Raw genomic sequence first — 15621 nt, 5'->3', positions numbered from 1 at the left:
CTGTACCATGTATCATCCCTAACATGTGATATTATTACACTGCAGACATCCTGGCCCCTCCTGACCCTGCACCATGTATCATCCATAACATGTGATATTATTACACTGCAGACATCCCGGCCCCTCCTGGCCCTGTACCATGTATCATCCATAACATGTGATATTATTACACTGCAGACATCCCGGCCCCTCCTGACCCTGTACCATGTATCATCCATAACATGTGATATTATTACACTGCAGACATCCCGGCCCCTCCTGACCCTGTACCATGTATCATCAATAACATGTGATATTATTACACTGCAGACATCCCGGCCCCTCCTGACCCTGTACCATGTATCATCCATAACATGTGATATTATTACACTGCAGAAATCCCGGCCCCTCCTGACCCTGTACCATGTATCATCCATAATATGTGATATTATAACACTGCAGACATCCCGGCCCCTCCTGACCCTGTACCATGTATCATCCCTAACATGTGATATTATTACACTGCAGACATCCTGGCCCCTCCTGACCCTGCACCATGTATCATCCATAACATGTGATATTATTACACTGCAGACATCCCGGCCCCTCCTGACCCTGTACCATGTATCATCCATAACATGTGATATTATTACACTGCAGACATCCCGGCCCCTCCTGACCCTGTACCATGTATCATCCATAACATGTGATATTATTACACTGCAGGCATCCCGGCCCCTCCTGACCCTGTACCATGTATCATCCATAACATGTGATATTATTACACTGCAGACATCCCGGCCCCTCCTGACCCTGTACCATGTATCATCCATAACATGTGATATTATTACACTGCAGACATCCCGGCCCCTCCTGACCCTGTACCATGTATCATCCATAACATGTGATATTATTACACTGCAGACATCCCAACCCCTCCTGACCCTGTACCATGTATCATCCATAACATGTGATATTATTACACTGCAGACATCCCGGCCCCTCCTGACCCTGTACCATGTATCATCCATAACATGTGATATTATTACACTGCAGACATCCCGGCCCCTCCTGACCCTGTACCATGTATCATCCATAACCTGTAATATTTTTACACTGCAGACACCCCGGCCCCTCCTGACCCTGTACCATGTATCATCCATAACATGTGATATTATTACACTGCAGACATCCCGGCCCCTCCTGACCCTGTACCATGTATCATCCATAACATGTGATATCATTACACTGCAGACATCCCGGCCCCTCCTGACCCTGTACCATGTATCATCCATAACGTGATATTATTACACTGCAGACATCCCGGCCCCTCCTGACCCTGTACCATGTATCATCCATAACATGTGATATTATTACACTGCAGACATCCCGGCCCCTCCTGAACCTGTACCATGTATCATCCATAACATGTGATATTATTACACTGCAGACATCCCAGCCCCTCCTGACCCTGTACCATGTATCACCATAACATGTGATATTATTACACTGCAGACATCCCGGCCCCTCCTGACCCTGTACCATGTATCACCCATAACAGGTCATATTATTACACTGCAGACATCCTGGCCCCTCCTGACCCTGTACCATGTATCATCCATAACATGTAATATTATTACACTGCAGACATCCCGGCCCCTCCTGACCCTGTGCCATGTATCATTAATGACATGTGATATTATTACACTGCAGACATCCCAGCCCCTCCTGACCCTGCACCATGAATCATCCATAACATGTGATATTATTACACTGCAGACATCCCGGCCCCTCCTGACCCTGTACCATGTATCATCCATAACATGTGATATTATTACACTGCAGACATCTCGGCCCCTCCTAACCCTGTACCATGTATCATCCATAACATGTAATATTATTACACTGCAGACATCCCGGCCCTCCTGACCCTGTACCATGTATCATCCATAACATGTGATATTATTACACTGTAGACATCCCGGCCCCTCCTGACCCTGTACCATGTATCATCCATAACATGTGATATTATTACACTGCAGACATCCCGGCCCCTCCTGACCCTGTACCATGTATCACCCATAACATGTGATATTATTACACTGCCGACAAACCGGCCCCTCCTGACCCTGTACCATGTATCATCCATAACATGTAATATTATTACACTGCAGACATCCCGGCCCCTCCTGACCCTGTACCATGTATCATCCATAACATGTGATATTATTACACTGCAGACATCCCGGCCCCTCCTGACCCTGTACCATGTATCATCCATAACATGTGATATTATAACACTGCAGACATCCCGGCCCCTCCTGACCCTGTACCATGTATCATCCCTAACATGTGATATTATTACACTGCAGACATCCTGGCCCCTCCTGACCCTGCACCATGTATCATCCATAACATGTGATATTATTACACTGCAGACATCCCGGCCCCTCCTGGCCCTGTACCATGTATCATCCATAACATGTGATATTATTACACTGCAGACATCCCGGCCCCTCCTGACCCTGTACCATGTATCATCCATAACATGTGATATTATTACACTGCAGACATCCCGGCCCCTCCTGACCCTGTACCATGTATCATCCATAACATGTGATATTATTACACTGCAGACATACCAGCCCCTCCTTACCCTGTACCATGTATCATCCATAACATGTGATATTATTACACTGCAGACATCCCAACCCCTCCTGACCCTGTACCATGTATCATCCATAACCTGTAATATTTTTACACTGCAGACATCCCAGCCCCTCCTGACCCTGTACCATGTATCATCCATAACATGTGATATTATTACACTGCAGACATCCCGGCCCCTCCTGACCCTGTACCATGTATCATCCATAACATGTGATATTATTACACTGCAGACATCCCGGCCCCTCCTGACCCTGTACCATGTATCATCCATAACATGTGATATCATTACACTGCAGACATCCCGGCCCCTCCTGACCCTGTACCATGTATCATCCATAACGTGATATTATTACACTGCAGACATCCCGGCCCCTCCTGACCCTGTACCATGTATCATCCATAACATGTGATATTATTACACTGCAGACATCCCGGCCCCTCCTGAACCTGTACCATGTATCATCCATAACATGTGATATTATTACACTGCAGACATCCCAGCCCCTCCTGACCCTGTACCATGTATCATCCATAACAGGTGATATTATTACACTGCAGACATCCCGGCCCCTCCTGACCCTGTACCATGTATCATACATAACATGTGATATTATTACACTGCAGACATCCCCTCCTGACCCTGTACCATGTATCATCCATAACATGTGATATTATTACACTGCAGACATCCCGGCCCCTCCTGACCCTGTACCATGTATCACCCATAACAGGTGATATTATTACACTGCAGACATCCTGGCCCCTCCTGACCCTGTACCATGTATCATCCATAACATGTAATATTATTACACTGCAGACATCCCGGCCCCTCCTGACCCTGTACCATGTATCATTAATGACATGTGATATTATTACACTGCAGACATCCCAGCCCCTCCTGACCCTGCACCATGAATCATCCATAACATGTGATATTATTACACTGCAGACATCCCGGCCCCTCCTGACCCTGTACCATGTATCATCCATAACATGTGATATTATTACACTGCAGACATCTCGGCCCCTCCTAACCCTGTACCATGTATCATCCATAACATGTAATATTATTACACTGCAGACATCCCGGCCCTCCTGACCCTGTACCATGTATCATCCATAACATGTGATATTATTACACTGTAGACATCCCGGCCCCTCCTGACCCTGTACCATGTATCATCCATAACATGTAATATTATTACACTGCAGACATCCAGGTCCCTCCTGACCCTGTACCATGTATCATCCATAACATGTGATATTATTACACTGCAGACATCCAAGCCCCTCCTGACCCTGTACCATGTATCATCCATAACATGTGATATTATTACACTGCAGACATCCCGGTCCCTCCTGGCCCTGTACCATGTATCATCCATAACATGTGATATTATTACACTGCAGACATCCCGGACCCTCCTCACCCTGTACCATGTATCACCCATAACATGTGATATTATTGCACTGCCGACATCCCGGCCCCTCCTGACCCTGTACCATGTATCATCCATAACATGTAATATTATTACACTGCAGACATCCCGGGCCACTCCTGACCCTGTACCATGTATCATCCATAACATGTGATATTATTACACTGCAGACATCCCGGCCCCTCCTGACCCTGTACCATGTATCATCCATAACATGTGATATTATTACACTGCAGACATCCCGGCCCCTCCTGACCCTGTACCATGTATCATCCATAACATGTGATATTATTACACTGCAGACATCCCGGCCCCTCCTGACCCTGTACCATGTATCATCCATAACATGTGATATTATTACACTGCAGACATCCTGCCCCTCCTGACCCTGTACCATGTATCATCCATAACATGTGATATTATTACACTGCAGACATCCCGGCCCCTCCTGACCCTGTACCATGTATCATCCATAACATGTGATATTATTACACTGCAGACATCCCAGCCCCTCCTGACCCTGTACCATGTATCATCCATAACATGTGATATTATTACACTGCAGACATCCCGGCCCCTCCTGACCCTGTACCATGTATCATTCATAGCATGTGATATTATTACACTGCAGACATCCCGGCCCCTCCTGACCCTGTACCATGTATCATCCATAACATGTGATATTATTACACTGCAGACATCCCGGCCCCTCCTGACCCTGTACCATGTATCATCCATAACATGTGATATTATTACACTGCAGACATCCTGCCCCTCCTGACCCTGTACCATGTATCATCCATCAGAAAAGAGATCCCGCTGCAGACTGGGTCCTTAAAATATCAATCGATAAAGTCTTACTCACCACTACATACAGATTATACACCACCACGAGAAGGAGATCACTACATACAGATTATACACCACCACTAGGGGGAGATCACTACATACACATTATACACCACCACTAGGGGGAGATCACTACATACAGATTATACACCACCACTAGGAGGAGATCACTACATACAGATTATACACCACCACTAGGGGGAGATCACTACATACAGATTATACACCACCACTAGAAGGAGATCACTACATACAGATTATACACCACCACTAGGGGGAGATCACTACATACAGATTATACACCACCACTAGGAGGAGATCACTACATACAGATTATACACCACCACTAGGGGGAGATCACTACATACAGATTATACACCACCACTAGGGGGAGCTCACTACATACAGATTATACACCCCCACTAGGGGGAGATCACCACATACAGATTATACACCACCACTAGGGGGAGCTCACTACATACACATTATACACCCCCACTAGGGGGAGGTCACTACATACAGATTATACACCACCACTAGGGGGAGATCACTACATACACATTATACACCACCACTAGGGGGGATCACTACATACAGATTATACACCACCACTAGGGGGAGATCACTACATACAGATTATACACCGCCACTAGGAGGAGATCACTACATACAGATTATACACCGCCACTAGGGGGAGATCACTACATACAGATTATACACCACCACTAGGAGGAGATCACTACATACACATTATACACCACCACTAGGGGGAGCTCACTACATACAGATTATACACCACCACTAGGGGGAGATCACTACATACAGATTATACACCACCACTAGGAGGAGATCACTACATACACATTATACACCACCACTAGGAGGAGATTACTACATACAGATTATACACCACCACTAGGGGGAGATCACTACATACAGATTATACACCCCCACTAGGGGGAGGTCACTACATACAGATTATACACCACCACTAGGGGGAGATCACTACATACAGATTATACACCACCATTAGGAGGAGATCACTACATACAGATTATACACCACCACTAGGGGGAGATCACTACATACAGATTATACATCACCACTAGGGGGAGATCACTACATACAGATTATACACCACCACTAGGAGGAGATCACTACATACAGATTATACACCACCACTAGGGGGAGATCACTACATACAGATTATACACCACCACTAGGAGGAGATCACTACATACAGATTATACATCACCACTAGGAGGAGATCACTACATACAGATTATACATCACCACTAGGGGGAGATCACTAAATACAGATTATACACCACCACTAGGGGGAGATCACTACATACAGATTATACACCACCACTAGGAGGAGATCACTACATACAGATTATACACCACCACTAGGGGGAGATCACTACATTCAGATCATACACCACCACTAGGAGATGATCACTACATACAGATTATACACCACCACTAGGAGGAGATCACTACATACAGATTATACACCACCACTAGGAGGAGATCACTACATACAGATTATACACCACCACTAGGGGGAGATCACTACATACAGATTATACATCACCACTAGGGGGAGATCACTACATACAGATTACACACCACCACTAGGGGGAGATCACTACATACAGATTATACACCACCACTAGGAGGAGCTCACTACATACAGATTATACACCACCACTAGGGGGAGATCACTACATACAGATTATACACCACCACTAGGGGGAGATCACTACATACACATTATACACCACCACTAGGGGGAGCTCACTACATACAGATTATACACCACCACTAGGGGGAGATCACTACATACAGATTATACACCACCACTAGGGGGAGCTCACTACATACAGATTATACACCACCACTAGGGGGAGATCACTACATACAGATTATACACCACCACTAGGGGGAGATCACTACATACACATTATACACCACCACTAGGGGGAGCTCACTACATACAGATTATACACCACCACTAGGGGGAGATCACTACATACAGATTATACACCACCACTAGGGGGAGCTCACTACATACAGATTATACACCACCACTAGGGGGAGATCACTACATACAGATTATACACCACCACTAGGGGGAGATCACTACATACACATTATACACCACCACTAGGGGGAGATCACTACATACAGATTATACACCACCACTAGGAGGAGATCACTACATACACATTATACACCACCACTAGGGGGAGATCACTACATACAGATTATACACCACCAATAGGGGGAGATCACTACAGACAGATTATACACCACCACTAGGAGGAGATCACTACATACAGATTATACACCACCACTAGGAGGAGATCACTACATATAGATTATACACCACCACTAGGGGAAGATCAATACATACAGATTATACAACACCACTAGGGGGAGATCACTACATACACATTATACACCACCACTAGGGGGAGATCACTACATACAGATTATACACCACCACTAGGAAGAGATCACTACATACAGATTATACACCACCACTAGGAGGAGATCACTACATATAGATTATACACCACCACTAGGGGAAGATCAATACATACAGATTATACACCACCACTAGTGGGAGATCACTACATATAGATTATACACCACCACTAGGAGGAGATTACTACATACAGATTATACACCACCACTAGGGGGAGATCACTACATACACATTATACACCACCACTAGGGGGAGATCACTACATACACATTATACACCACCACTAGGGGGAGATCACTACATACACATTATACATCACCACTAGGGGGAGATCACTACATACAGATTATACACCACCACTAGGGGGAGATCACTACATACAGATTATACACCACCACTAGGGGGAGATCACTACATACAGATTATACACCACCACTAGGGGGAGATCACTACATACAGATTATACACCACCACTAGGGGAAGAACACTACATACAGATTATACACCACCACTAGGGGGAGATCACTACATACAGATTATACAGCACCACTAGGGGGAGATCACTACATACAGACTATACACCACCACTAGGAGGAGATCACTACATACAGATTATACAGCACCACTAGGGGGAGATCACTTCATACAGATTATACACCACCACTAGGAGGAGCTGACTACATACAGATTATACACCACCACTAGGGGGAGATCACTACATACACATTATACACCACCACTAGGGGGAGATCACTACATACAGATTATACACCACCACTAGGGGGAGATTACTACATACACATTATACACCACCACTAGGGGGAGATCACTACATACAGATTATACACCACCACTAGGAGGAGATCACTACATACAGATTATACACCACCACTAGGGGAGATCACTACATACACATTATACACCACCACTAGGGGGAGATCACTACATACAGATTATACACCACCACTAGGAGGAGCTCACTACATACAGATTATACACCACCACTAGGGGGAGATCACTACATATAGATTATACACCACCACTAGGGGAAGATCAATACATACAGATTATACACCACCACTAGTGGGAGATCACTACATACAGATTATACACCACCACTAGGAGGAGATTACTACATACAGATTATACACCACCACTAGGGGGAGATCACTACATACACATTATACACCACCACTAGGGGGAGATCACTACATACACATTATACACCACCACTAGGGGGAGATCACTACATACACATTATACATCACCACTAGGGGGAGATCACTACATACAGATTATACACCACCACTAGGGGGAGATCACTACATACAGATTATACACCACCACTAGGGGGAGATCACTACATACAGATTATACACCACCACTAGGGGGAGATCACTACATACAGATTATACACCACCACTAGGAGGAGATCACTACATACAGATTATGCACCACCACTAGGGGGAGATCACTACATACAGATTATACACCACCACTAGGAGGAGATCACTACATACAGATTATACACCACCACTAGGAGGAGATCACTACATACACATTATACACCACCACTAGGGGGAGATCTCTACATACAGATTATACACCACCACTAGGGGGAGATCACTACATACAGATTATACACCACCACTAGGGGGAGGTCACTACATACAGATTATACAGCACCACTAGGGGGAGATCACTACATACAGATTATACATCACCACTAGGGGGAGATCACTACATACAGATTATACACCACCACTAGGAGGAGATCACTACATACAGATTATACACCACCACTAGGGGGAGATCACTACATACACATTATACACCACCACTAGGAGGAGATCACTACATACAGATTATACACCACCACTAGGGGGAGATCACTACATACAGATTATACAACCCTTTCTGTATAACACATAGGAATTCCAGGCAGTGCATCCAGGATTAAAAAAAATAAGATTATTTGTGTAGTTATTGTAATTATTATTGTAACATTCTCATTCGCCTCCTTTTCTAAAGACTTTCAATCCGGTATCTTCTGGTCTGTTAAAGAGATTAAAAAAAAAACCCACTATCAACGTTTTGCACAAAAATTGCATAAATAATGAATAGGTAAATCTGTGAAGCAGATGTAATGGAAGTGAAGGATTCTGGGATGCTGATTGCCTGTAGGCTCGGTGTCCGGCTGCAGGTCTGTTCTATAATATCCTCCCTTCGCATATTCACTGTCGCTATCATAGGGACATTGCAGCCCCAGGGCCATGATACCATTTCATTAATTGGGGCAGAAATATATATATATATTTTTTGGTTGATTCTAATTAAGTCAGGGGGACTATATTAAGTGTAATGAGTTACAGGGGGACAGCACACATTGTTACTGCGTGGCCATAGAATATATGTTTTTTCAGAGGTTTCATATAATTTATTCACGAGGCATAATATCTATTATAATTTATGGTGTTGTCACGCATATAATGAATGTGTTATATCAGGTGGGCGTGGTTCTGAGGGTATATATAACTTAGGAGCACACTATAAATGACTGTGGTATCTTTAGGAGCACAGTGTGGGGATGCACTGCAGGAGCTGAAGACACCTGGGTAGTAAATTCACATCCGGGCGACTCCTCCTTGCAGTTTTGTAGCCAAAGGAGCAGATCTTCCCCCGTGTGTGGATGTCATTTGCTTCACAAGGCTAAACTAACGTGTGCACTGTGATGGGGGAGTACAACATGTGCCTGTATGAGGTCCCAAAATTCCCACTGACCTGTCGCCACCACGTGCAGTGCAGAGCCGCGACCAGTAAAACAAATATGGCAGCACAGGACCCTCTGATAAGCAGTGATTGGGCTACACGTCGCCTCTCCTCCTGTTCCTCCTCATCTGGGGAATGTTCAGCGGAGTCTAAAAAAAAGGCAAAAACCATAAAGTCCATTTTTAAACAGATTGTAAGAGCTACAGCCCTTGTCCATCCGACTGGAGATGCACAGGACACAGATGCTGGGAACCTGCCCCGGTGCTTTTACTTCTCACAGCAGTGGAGTTGTTACAATGTATCCAGCCTACAAAACTATTCTGCCCCGAAACAACTGAAATTTCATGTTAAATGATTTGTAGTAAATAAGCTCAAACGGCTGAGAGGGCGTTACATTGTGTCAGTGCAGATAAGAATGATTCAGCAGGACAGCAGCGCCCCACACAGTATAATAGCCCCAGCACCTTATCATAGCCAGCCTTATATGGCCCCCACATTGTATAATGCCCCCATTAGTATGTCGGCGTGTACACCCACCACGGACACCTTTGTGTATATATTGTATATAGATATATATGTATATGCCCGCCAGATGGACACAGAATATTTATTCCATGGATTGGGACATTTAGAATAGAAGGGCCCTATTATGTATAGTACAATTAATAAGAGGGCACTAAATAAAAAAAAGAGAACGATTAACAAGAGCGTTATATCAAACTCGCTGTATATGAATAATTAGAGGGGGCGCTGCATAAGTTAAATTATTAATTTGAGGAGACAAATATAAAATAAATCATAGGGGAACCATATAACCACATAATTAACTGCTGGGTAGGAGACATAATTGGAGGTACAGGGGCAGATTTACTTACCCGGCCCATTCCCGATCCAGCTGCGCGTTCTCTGCGGTGGATTCGGGTCCGGACGGGATTCACTAAGGCAGTTCCTCCGACATCCACCAGGTGTCGCTGCTGCGCTGAAGTCCGCCGAGGCCCGCCGGAATGCACCATCCTATACCTGGTGAAGGTAAGTGAGTGTCCCGAGACACTTTTTTTTTTTTTTTTTAAATGTGGCGGTTTCTCCAAATCCGGTTTTCGTTCGGCCACGCCCCCGATTTGCGTTGCATGCATGCCGGCGCCGATGCGCCGCAATCTGATCGCGTGCGCCAAAATCCCAGGGCAATGCAGGGAAAATTGGCGCAAATTGGAAATATTCAGGTAACACTCTGTAACACAGACTTCAGCCAAGGATTCCTACCTGGGTCACCGAATGACGCCTTCCGGTCATGTATGACCAGCATCAAAGATCGGCTGTGGTTCATCTCCTCAAAAGCCACCGTGTACTGCCCCGAGTCATTCTGATGGACATCCATGAGCAGGAGGGAGGCATTTTCCGGGTAGAAGACCACCCTGTGCTGATACCTTCCTACCACAATAAATAACTTATTACAAATCCTCAAAGTAGCGCCAGAACCGCACATCGCCATCTCCGCATACAGAACAATGGACGTTTCATGGTTCCACGTGACCTGCAGAGTGAGCAGAGGATCAGGGATGCTATAGGTGACCGGCAGAAGGACAGAGCCACCGGCCACCGCCTGGATAGGCTCCGAGGGGACAGAGATATTCACGGCTCCAGAGAAACCTGTAACACAAGGACAACTCTTGTCAACAGATAGAAAGCGCTATAAGATCCATAACCTCCTTCACTCCCACAAGGATCTGGATTCAGCTACAAGGTCACTACAAGGTCACTACCTCTTGGAGTAGCGTCTGTTCAGATGCTGACATGTGGAAGTAAATAGGTAGAGATGTGGCATGCTTAGATAAGCTTTCGGTCAGGGAATTTAGAGTTCATCTATTAAGCGGCAGCCTCTTTAATAAAGATTCAATCTCTAATTTTAGGACCTTTGGAGGAACTTCAAAGGTCCTGAAATGGCTCTTGTGCTCACGTGTATTGTGAGCAGGAACAGATGTGCGTGGATTTCATGGGTGAAGGTTTTTCGCTGTATAAAATGTAGCGGGTGGTTTGGGGGCCATGGGCTACAATATAGGCTTAGTTCTGGTGCTGTATTTATGTACTGAGGTTAGTTCTGGTGCTGTATTTATGTACTGAGGTTAGTTCTGGTGCTGTATTTATGTACTGAGTTTAGTTCTGGTGCTGTATTTATGTACTGAGGTTGGTTCTGGTGCTGTATTTATGTACTGAGGTTGGTTCTGGTGCTGTATTTATGTACTGAGGTTGGTTCTGGTGCTGTATTAATGTATTTTGCCACAAGATACTACTGTCAGAATCCTCTGTTTGGATTCTGGCTGCTCAATTCACCTCGGGCTACTTGTCCTTCACAAACACCCCAAAAACAAAAAGATTTCTTTGGATTACATAACAATCCCCAGAAGCTCATGTTTCAATACAGAATGTAGACCATGCACCCTAAACTCTAGACCCCAAAATTGCCTAAGACCCCACAGTACAACAAATAAGAGCTGATGTATGGACATTGATCATCAAGAACTATAGATTCCTCCAGACTCCACAGACCATCTATGTACAGACCTCTGACACCTCCTGAAACTGACCCCCAAACCATCCCCCTCCAAATAGAGATTTCTGACAATATCCCCCCAATGTACTGACCCCCAAATCAGGTTGCCTTTCCCCAAGCGGGAGCCTTCAGGGCGACTGGCCGAAGAGAATGAGATAGAATCACCACATGCAGAGACCCTATAGAGATGTATATATAGGTGTATATATATATAGACGCTGCATCATATAGGTCCCTTACCAGTGAGGAGCAGCAGGAGGCAGGGAGGCAGAGGCCATGTCAGCGCTGCAGGCTTCATCTCTGAGGCTCTCGGCAGCACAGGACAGGAAGCGCGCCTCTGGTGTATACACATATATGTGACCTGTGGTTTCTTCTGTCTGATTTTCTGTTCCCTGTTTCCAGCCTCGTCTGTATCTGTACCTTGTGTCCTGCCCGGGACCCTGAACCCCATCAATAACACATCTCAATAGTCCCCCTCCTCCAAATAACTAGACCCCCAGACACACTAATAAAAAAATCTTAACCTCCTACAGTTGGATTACACATCACCTAATAATAGACCCCCAGATATCCTACAAAAACACCCCAAAAACAGACAGAGATGTGTTATCAGAACATTGGGGCAGATTTACTTACCCGGTCCATTCGCGATCCAGAGGCGCGTTCTCTGCACTGGATTCGGGTCCAGCCGGGATTTATTAAGGCAATTCCTCCGACGTCCACCAGGTGGCGCTGCTCCGCTGAAGAGCATCGGAACGCACTGGAATACACCGAGCCGGGCTGAGTGAAGGTAAGTGCAATTTTCGCGAAAGCCTTTTTTTTTTTAAATGCGGCGGTTTTTCCGAATACGTTGGGTTTTCGTTCGGCCACGCCCCCCGATTTCCGTTGCGTGCATGCCGGCGCCGATGCGCCACAATCCGATCGTGTGCTCCAAAATCCCGGGGCAATTCAGGGGAAATCGGCGCAAATTGGAAATATTCGGGTAACAAGTCGGGAAAACGAGAATTGGGCCCTTAGTAAATGACCCCCATTGTGTGTGTTAATAACAGCAGGACTGTGATATATGGATTTATATTCCATAATTGTAATTGGACTCACACTACTGTGCTTTAATCTCTTTGCAATAAGGCGCTCCACAGCCCCTCCCCTGTGGTCCAAGTGGCTGCTGTAGTATCCAACTAGAAGCTACCATGAGGAAAGGCTGTGAAAAAGGTTAGTGCAGAGCTTCAAGCACAGCAGGGTGAGGAAAAACACCGCAGTGCACTTGGATAAGCCACAATCCTTGAATATGAATCCATGTATTAAAGTCCTGCTGCTACTAACAACACATACAAATGTACAATTACACATCTCTCCAGGGACAATACATAACACTGGCTGCAGAGAGCACAGAGCACAGCAGTGTGAGGTCTGATTACACATCTCTCCATGGACAATACATAACACTGGCTGCAGAGAGCACAGAGCACAGCAGTGTGAGGTCTGATTACACATCTCTCCAGGGACAATACATAACACTGGCTGCAGAGAGCACAGAGCACAGCAGTGTGAGGTCTGATTACACATCTCTCCAGGGATAATACATAACACTGACTGCAGAGAGCACAGAGCACAGCAGTGTGAGGTCTGATTACACATCTCTCCAGGGACAATACATAACACTGGCTGCAGAGCACACAGAGCACAGCAGTGTGAGGTCTGATTACACATCTCTCCAGGGACAGTACATAACACTGTCTGCAGAGAGCACAGAGCACAGCAGTGTGAGGTCTGACTACACATCTCTCCAGGGACAATACATAACACTGGCTGCAGAGAGCACAGAGCACAGCAGTGTGAGGTCTGATCACACATCTCTCCAGGGACAATACATAACACTGGCTGCAGACAGCACAGGGCACAGCAATGTGAGGTATGATTACACCTCTCTCCAGGGACAATACATAACACTGGCTGCAGAGAGCACAGAGCACAGCAGGGTGAGGTCTGATTACACATCTCTCCATGGACAATACATAACACTGACTGCAGACAGCACAGAGCACAGCAGTGTGAGGTCTGATTACACATCTCTCCAGGGATAATACATAACACTGGCTGCAGAGAGCACAGAGCACAGCAGTGTGAGGTCTGATTACACATCTCTCCAGGGATAATATATAACACTGACTGCAGAGAGCACAGAGCACAGCATTGTGAGGTCTGATTACACATCTCTCCAGGGACAATACATAACACTGGCTGCAGAGAGCACAGAGCACAGCAGTGTGAGGTCTGATTACACATCTCTCCAGGGACAGTACATAACACTGTCTGCAGAGAGCACAGAGCACAGCAGTGTGAGGTCTGACTACACATCTCTCCAGGGACAATACATAACACTGGCTGCAGAGAGCACAGAGCACAGCAGTGTGAGGTCTGATCACACATCTCTCCAGGGACAATACATAACACTGGCTGCAGACAGCACAGATCACAGCAGTGTGAGGTATGATTACACCTCTCTCCAGGGACAATACATAACACTGGCTGCAGAGAGCACAGAGCACAGCAGTGTGAGGTCTGATTACACATCTCTCCATGGACAATACATAACACTGGCTGCAGAGAGCACAGAGCACAGCAGTGTGAGGTCTGATTACACATCTCTCCAGGGATAATATATAACACTGGCTGCAGACAGCACAGGGCACAGCAGTGTGAGGTCTGATTACACATCTCTCCAGGGACAATACATAACACTGGCTGCAGAGAGCACAGAGCACAGCAGTGTGAGGTCTGATTACACATCTCTCCAGGGACAGTACATAACACTGTCTGCAGAGAGCACAGAGCACAGCAGTGTGAGGTCTGACTACACATCTCTCCAGGGA

General features: G+C 45.7%; 1 protein-coding gene across 1 annotated transcript; it reads right to left on the bottom strand.

The window, feature by feature from the left end:
• Window positions 1-9414: 9414 nt before the first annotated feature.
• Window positions 9415-13059, bottom strand: LOC140133851 (HEPACAM family member 2-like). The gene is made up of 4 exons (XM_072154495.1): window positions 12989-13059; window positions 11461-11847; window positions 10213-10349; window positions 9415-9486 (listed from the first exon to the last, which is right to left on the bottom strand). Exons 1-4 carry the CDS (start codon window positions 13044-13046, stop codon window positions 9457-9459), a joined length of 612 nt encoding a protein of 203 aa, XP_072010596.1. The 5' UTR covers window positions 13047-13059; the 3' UTR covers window positions 9415-9456.
• Between the last annotated feature and the right edge of the window lie 2562 nt (window positions 13060-15621).

The sequence above is a fragment of the Engystomops pustulosus genome, chromosome 5 (genome assembly GCF_040894005.1).
Source record: "Engystomops pustulosus chromosome 5, aEngPut4.maternal, whole genome shotgun sequence".
In the NCBI taxonomy this organism is placed as follows: domain Eukaryota; kingdom Metazoa; phylum Chordata; class Amphibia; order Anura; family Leptodactylidae; genus Engystomops; species Engystomops pustulosus.
Note: the sequence above shows the minus strand (reverse complement) of the source record. Positions and strands in the feature narration are given on the sequence as shown.